The sequence below is a fragment of the Biomphalaria glabrata genome, chromosome 5 (genome assembly GCF_947242115.1).
Source record: "Biomphalaria glabrata chromosome 5, xgBioGlab47.1, whole genome shotgun sequence".
Classification (NCBI taxonomy): Eukaryota; Metazoa; Mollusca; class Gastropoda; family Planorbidae; genus Biomphalaria; species Biomphalaria glabrata.
Genome location: NC_074715.1, coordinates 22,890,571 through 22,897,999, shown reverse-complemented (window position 1 = coordinate 22,897,999; position 7,429 = coordinate 22,890,571). Strand labels below are relative to the sequence as shown.

The window sequence follows — 7,429 nt, the reverse complement described above, 5'->3', positions numbered from 1 at the left end:
TGCGGCATAACAATAGGCCTATATATTGCAGCCCGAAGTTGGCGTCTAACGTCTAATTATAACCAAAAAAAAATTCAGTACAGAGAAAGCATTAGAATTTCACTCTTTGACTTAAAACTTATTTAAAAACAAATGGGCAACTATATTTAACTATAAATATGGTATTTGAAAAAGAAATGTGCTTTGTGACTTCTTTGTCCTTATTATTATTATTATTACAGTTCCTCTTTTCAGGCTGCAAATTCTTCATAAAAAAAAAACTGGGTGAGTGGACACTGTTCTTGAAAACTACTAGAAATTGTACCGTTGATGTATATTTTTAGGAAAAGAATTAGCAGATAATTGGTCACACTTTGAAAACTCTAGTTGAACTGTTATACTAATACTATATTTGAAGACATTAAATACTAGTGTCTTTGAGACCGACAATAAATAAAGAAATTCAAATATAGTATTAGTAGCATTGCTTTAATAAGTACCAGAGACAGTGGCAGGAAGAGAAAGTACTTTCTTTAAAAGGAGGTAGATATACCATTTAGGTTCCTATCCATTCTCAAGTAGCTTCATGTGGGACAAAAAGGCCAGATTAGACACAATTCTGACCTGTCTGATCACTTTCCCATAGAAAATGGCGTGAAGCAGGGCTGTGTAGGCCTACTTGATTGCTATCTTCTTTGATGTAATGATGGGTCAAATGAGGAAGCGACTGCACGAAGGCATCTATGTCAGGTTTCGTTCAGACGGAAATGTGTTCTATCTTCAACGTCTCTGCCCCAGAACAAAACAAAGGAAATGGTTGCAACAAGGCTTCTTTATGCCGATGATTGCACCCAGGGCCGACGCGAAGGTTGTGGCCGCCTGCGTGCGAAATTAAAACATGCCGCCCCCCCCCACCCCCAATTTTTTAGAAAAAAAAATTCATTAAGACTGAGCTGGACACTGTGACCTAAAGCACTCTTTGATTTAAATTCATTTTTGTACCATTTCTTTTTCCTTTCATATTTGCATTGTTGTCGTATCCCCATGCCCTCTAAGATGTTTTTTTTTTTTTCAATTTTAACTTTGCATCTTTTTAAAAGAATGTAATGAAAAAGAAAAGAAACTTGGTCTTAATTATAACACAATTTTTTGGTTTCATTAATTTTTTTAACACTATATATATATAGTGTTAATAGTGTTACATATACATATATGTATAGAATCCAAATTTAGGTAATGAAATTTCACTAAAATGATTCAGTTTCTATAGACAGTTGTTTTATTCCGAAATAGTGTTGCGTACATAAATTTTTAGCGTTGTAAAAGTTTCTTCCTGGAGATAGAATTGAAAATGCGGTAGGTTTTCGCTCAAGTCGGCAAAGGGGGTTGATTCCGGGTGGGACTTGGCGCTAAGCGTATTCTGGCCTTTTTCTCTTAGTAAGAAGAGAGAATTAAGAAAAAAAAAGCTAATATTGATGTGTTTGCTTTCAGAACGCACTATTAATCCTAATTTTAAAAAATCGAGGGCCATATTAAGTCTAATTATAAAGAGGCAGCCCTGGCCAATAGTATTATGCGAGGGACATTCTAGGTAGGCCTACATATTGCGCAGGAACGTCTGTAATGGGCTTGATCTTTTAAAATATATTCTTCGTGTTAAGTAAGACGTCTCTGTCGCGGATGTTGTTTTTTTTTTTTTTCACACAAAAGTCCTCACTATAAAGAAGTGCAATAGACAGAAGAAATTCGACCATTCTAAGACAAAAAAAAAAAAAAAACAGAAGAATCACACTAGCGGAGACATTTTAAAATGTTTTCTTCAAAAGTTTTAACCCATATAGTTCCATACGCCCCTCGCAAAAAGCTGTCTACATTTAACACGGTTCTTATTAGAAGATAAAACGACGTCTCCTACTTATGATATTTTAATTTTTATACATGTCATTTAATATTGTTTAGATAAATGTTTTAAAATTGACTTTCTAATTACTGGATCTACTTACATGGCAAGCTATTCGACTCGAAACAAATATTACAAACAACCCGCGAAAATTCAAGGCCAGGGAGAGTCGGCGCCTATGGAAAAACCCGTGGGAATCCCTCTCGCGCTTTTTTTTTTTAAGTTTCGAAAATAACTTCTTATTGTACGAATATCTTCCACTTTTTCAAAGGATAATGAAATCATTAAAATTTAAACAAAATATTTAAGTAATTTTTTGTTATTATGAAAATAAAACAGCTTTAAAAGAAAAAAAAAAGGAATCTTAGAATAATGATTTGGCCGCCCCTTACATTCGGCCGCCTGCGTGCAATGCACACATTGCACAATAGGTAGCGGCGGCCCTGATTGCACCCTACTTGCTCACACTGAACATGATCTCCAGCTCGCGGTCAACGAATTGGCATAAACCTTGGAAAAACAGAAGTCATGTTCCAGAAGTCACCCAATAAAATTCAGACCCAAATATCACCGTGAATGGACACCCCTTTAAAGTACTGGTAGACCACTTCAATATCACCGTGAATGGACACCCCTTTAAAGTACTGGTAGACCACTTCAAATGTCACCGTGAATGGACACCCCTTTAAAGTACTGGTAGACCACTTCAAATGTCACCGTGAATGGACACCCCTTTAAAGTACTGGTAGACCACTTCAAATATCACCGTGAATGGACACCCCTTTAAAGTACTGGTAGACCACTTCAAATATCACCGTGAATGGACACCCCTTTAAAGTACTGGTAGACCACTTCAAATGTCACCGTGAATGGACACCCCTTTAAAGTACTGGTAGACCACTTCAAATGTCACCGTGAATGGACACCCCTTTAAAGTACTGGTAGACCACTTCAAATATCACCGTGAATGGACACCCCTTTAAAGTACTGGTAGACCACTTCAAATGTCACCGTGAATGGACACCCCTTTAAAGTACTGGTAGACCACTTCAAATATCACCGTGAATGGACACCCCTTTAAAGTACTGGTAGACCACTTCAAATATCACCGTGAATGGACACCCCTTTAAAGTACTGGTAGACCACTTCAAATGTCACCGTGAATGGACACCCCTTTAAAGTACTGGTAGACCACTTCAAATATCACCGTGAATGGACACCCCTTTAAAGTACTGGTAGACCACTTCAAATGTCCGGGAAGAATACTTTCAAATGACGCATCGCTTTTTAAGGGAAGTTGATCACCGTCTGGCCTAGGCTAGTAGTGCTTTTGGACGCCTCCAAGCGAGAAAGTGGCGGAATAAATCGCTCCGCTTGCCTACAAAAATCAATGTCTACCAGGCAGTGGTTCCCTCAACTCTTCTTCATGGTGCCCCAACGGTCCAATAGACTAAGAGATAGGTAAAAAGATTAATTAGGACTAGAGCCTAGGTGTGACATACCCGGAAATAATGTTCAAAAAGCATTTTGGGGCAGTAAGGACTGTCGTGCGCGCGTGAAGTTTTCTTTGCATTTAATATTGGTGTTTTAGCGTATAGGAAGTAGTTTCTTTTAAGTGCGTTTTGTTGTCTAGAATATTGTGTGTGTGTGTGTTTACGTCATCCTTAGTTCCCGCAAGAGAGAGAGAGAGATTCGTTTGTTGGCTGGGTAGCTGGTTTTGTGTTTCCCCCTTGTAAGGGTACGGTGTTAGGCTTTGGGCTATGGGAAAGTGTGTCGCCTTTCCGCCCTTGGAGTTTTGCAGTAACTCTTGTTGTTGAGGTGTAGGGAGGTTACGTTGGGCACCGAGATGGAGTGTGAGCGTGAAGGTGTGTTATGGAAACTTATTGGCGTGATATTAGACTAATTATTAATTCAATGATGACTTCAATGATAGTGATGTATATGTAAATATGTTGATAACTTATAATTAATTATTATTAAATATTGTTCATGTTGATAACTGTTGTTATTCACTAACTGTTCAGTTGAAGAACTGTTCGTATTTTACATGCCATTACTTTTAGGTTCTTGTGTTATTCTGTTCAGGCTGAGGATACGGGACCATCCTATCATAGCCTACTTAAGCGACTAAACCCACCTGACAAGGACTCGTTAGCCACCCATGTAAAGGCTAAACCTAATACGAAGGAAATGGAAAAGGGGGTGGGGCAGCTCTGAGAAAAAAAATCAGGAGGTATTAGTTTAGTGCAAAATGATTCTTTGATGTTGCCGAATTGTCTATTCCTTTGGACCTAACAGCTTGATGAAGGGGGACAGTCACCCCCATGGCTAAGCAGGAAGCTTTTAATCTTCTGTCAGATAGTTATAGTTGTTCTACAATGACCTTTTTTCTTGTCACATATCTATTTCAATGTTTGATCAGTGTTTTACTGTTTGAACCAAGTGGAGTAGATAGGACAAGACTAGACATGAATGAAAACATCAAATCAAACAGTTTATTGAAATCTGTACATGAACAAGTTCATTTTTTAAAATATAATTGGACATTTGCAATACATAAAAACAGGATAACAAAGCTATGAGACAATAAATACCTAGCAATGAGATCGGTTAGGATTCTATACTATAATTGCAAAGTTTAAAACACAAATGCATTAAATAATAGTATAAACTTCTCCAGTTGGACTTGACCAGCATTAGAACAATGTACATCTATCTTTAGCACCATATGTCGACCAGTGACTATTGTATCCACAAGACAGCAACTGGTACACTCCATCAAATTAACATGATTCAAATCGCTACTAAAACTTGCAATTACAAGCTTCTCAAATAGAGATACATGTTTACATTAGTTTGAAGAAATCTGAATCAAGCACTATGATTTCAAAAGTAAACAAGTTGGATTTTGTGAAGTCATCATTGGAATGGGTAAACAGGGATATGGATATAACTTAAGTGTGAGAGAAAGTTGTATAATATCATAACAAGCCTTATACAAAGTATGAAACATTTAGTCTTATGTTAAATCTTGGTGCAACAAACAATGATATCTACAAAAGGTCAAATGGACATTTGTTGTATGAAGGCTGACGGAAGGCATTTGTGGAGTAAATTCTTATAAGAACAGATCATGGTGTGACAAATGTTTGAATTCCTATTCTATCAAATTAAGGAATTAAATACTGCTATACTAATGTAAATTTTTAAAAATACGTTTCACTCAGCTCAAGTAATGAAATTTGATTTTAAATGTATATAACTACTTGATTTTCAATGAGAAACAATGTACTGTAACAAATCTCTAGTGTCAATAATTTTGCTAAAATAATTTTATTTTACATTTCAGGTCAAACTGTCAACAACTGATATGTTCTGAAGAGCAGCTAAATGAAAGCGTACAAGTTATCATTTAAGATGGAAGCATTTTTGTTTTCTGAACACAAACATTTAGTTTGACACCTAGGGTCATGTAGGTTGGTTTCAATAACAATAATGGAGTCAAAAGTTAAAATGTGTTTGTTTAGATGATAAGATGCAACAAAGTTTGTTTTCATCAGGTAAGTATACATAAAGTCTTAAAAATAATGTTTCAACAATATATATTAAATATCTGCATTTAGAATTGAAAGGGATTGGGTTAAATTTAACACAAGTTAATAATGATGTATTGAACATTAATTAACAAAACTATATTGTACTTTTTTGACGGAAAAAAATCCACTTTTCCTATTTCTCTACTGATGTATGGACCATCATTCTCTCCCCTTTCATCCCAACCTTTTCTATTTCCTTACTATCAAGACCTCCTCTCCTTCTACTTGTCTTAGTTGAAGCTGAATGAAAAAGAGAGAGTACTGTATACTAGGATCAAAGTCTAACCAGGAGTGCTCACTAAGGAAAACATTGGCCATATCAGCTTGAACACTAAAAAAAAACTGTTCTACAATCAAACAAAAAGCTGGCGACTATTGATGTACAATATCATTACACACACTGGTTCTACTTTCTAAATGTTGTCTTTTTCTAATACTACATTACTTCATAATCTCAAAGGTCATGCTATCATTTTTTTCATCTTTAGAGCCACATGTATTTACTTTCCCTAGTTGCTATTTATAAAAATAAAAGATTTTTAAAAAGCTAGTAATTTGAATGTATGCATAGAATGAACAAACAAACATTAACTCTTAAAACTCTGCATAGAATGAGTAAACAAATATTAATTCTTAAAACTCTTTTTTTTGACTGACTGACTTCAATAGGGATTATCATTATTATCTGTCCAATATAACTGACAGTCTTTGTTGTGTCTTATGCTTTATAGTTAAGCAAATATTTTTTTGTTGTTGCATTGGATGTTACCATCCCACACAAGCTTCTTGCATTCTCTGGACAAACATTGAGCTTAAGACAGCCACACATTTCATTTTCTTCTTTTTATCTTATGCTAATCAATTCTTAAATTTACCTTTAATCATTTTAATTCTCAAACTTCAAGTCTCTTGTTGAGAACAAGTTTCTACTTTCACATTGAACTCAATATTTGATAAACAATAATTACCTTGTTTTAAACTAAGATTCACATGTACAGACATTCTTGAATTTAAAAAAAAAAAAAAAAGACTCCTAACAAGTTCTTCATGGTGTAACAAAGTTCATGTTTTATCAGACTTAAATGTTGTTCATCAAATCCACTTGTACATGGTCAGAAATGTATTTTAACTAATGTTTCAGAAAATGTTACATTTTATTTCATGCCCAAAATCAGAGAATGTAGCTAATATGACACTATTGTTGGACATGAAATCCTAGTAAGATTCTTAACAGCTGCCCACAAAAACTAACTTAGCTAGTTTGCACCCCTGAGAAAAAAAATGAACTGAACTTTTGTTTATAGTTTTCAACCCTTGCTTAGTAAAGAACAATAACAGTTTTAAAAAAAGGTTCATTGTTGTTGTTTTTTTAAATTAGATCAAAGTTTGTAAAATAATGATAATTTTTGTATAGAGAATAAAATGTAGAAAACATATTAACCCTTTGATATCAATAGCTAACAGCTTGAGCCAAGGGTGGGGGTGGAGCATTTTAAAAAGAAGCTTAATATAATGTGCTATTGAAACATTTCTAATTAGACTTCTGTAATAGCACTATGAACAAAAAATAATTGAAATTCTCAAATGACTTAGATTATAGCTACAGATAAATAATATTAACAAGTTATAGCTACAGATAAATAATATTAACAAGTTATAGCTACAGATAAATAATATTAACAAGTTTTGTTTTCTGAATGGTAACATTTGTTCATTTTCCAAACGTAAAAAAAAGGTATTGCACATGATTTAAAGGCCAGACTTTCTCCTCAGAACCCAGTTTTTTCCCATCACATAAGTATCACAACAACACAGCAGCTGCTTCTGCATATTCTGTTCCTAAAAGGCCTCGACATAGCAGAGTAAATTCTTTCACAACATCCCGTGTTCTACGTTTGTTCATGCGATCTCTGTTTTTAAGGAATAAACAAAAATGTAAATATTTCAATAAAAT

General features: G+C 34.7%; 1 protein-coding gene across 2 annotated transcripts in view; it reads right to left on the bottom strand.

Moving 5' to 3' along the window:
* Positions 1-4,352: 4,352 nt before the first annotated feature.
* Positions 4,353-7,429, bottom strand: part of LOC106060107 (importin-13-like) — a 35,856-nt gene continuing 32,779 nt past the window's right edge. For both annotated transcript variants that reach the window (XM_013217892.2, XM_013217891.2), the window contains exon 30: positions 4,353-7,385. In XM_013217892.2, coding sequence (XP_013073346.2) covers positions 7,277-7,385 — 109 coding nt within the window. In that variant the 3' untranslated portion in view covers positions 4,353-7,276. The remainder of the gene's footprint in view (positions 7,386-7,429) is intronic.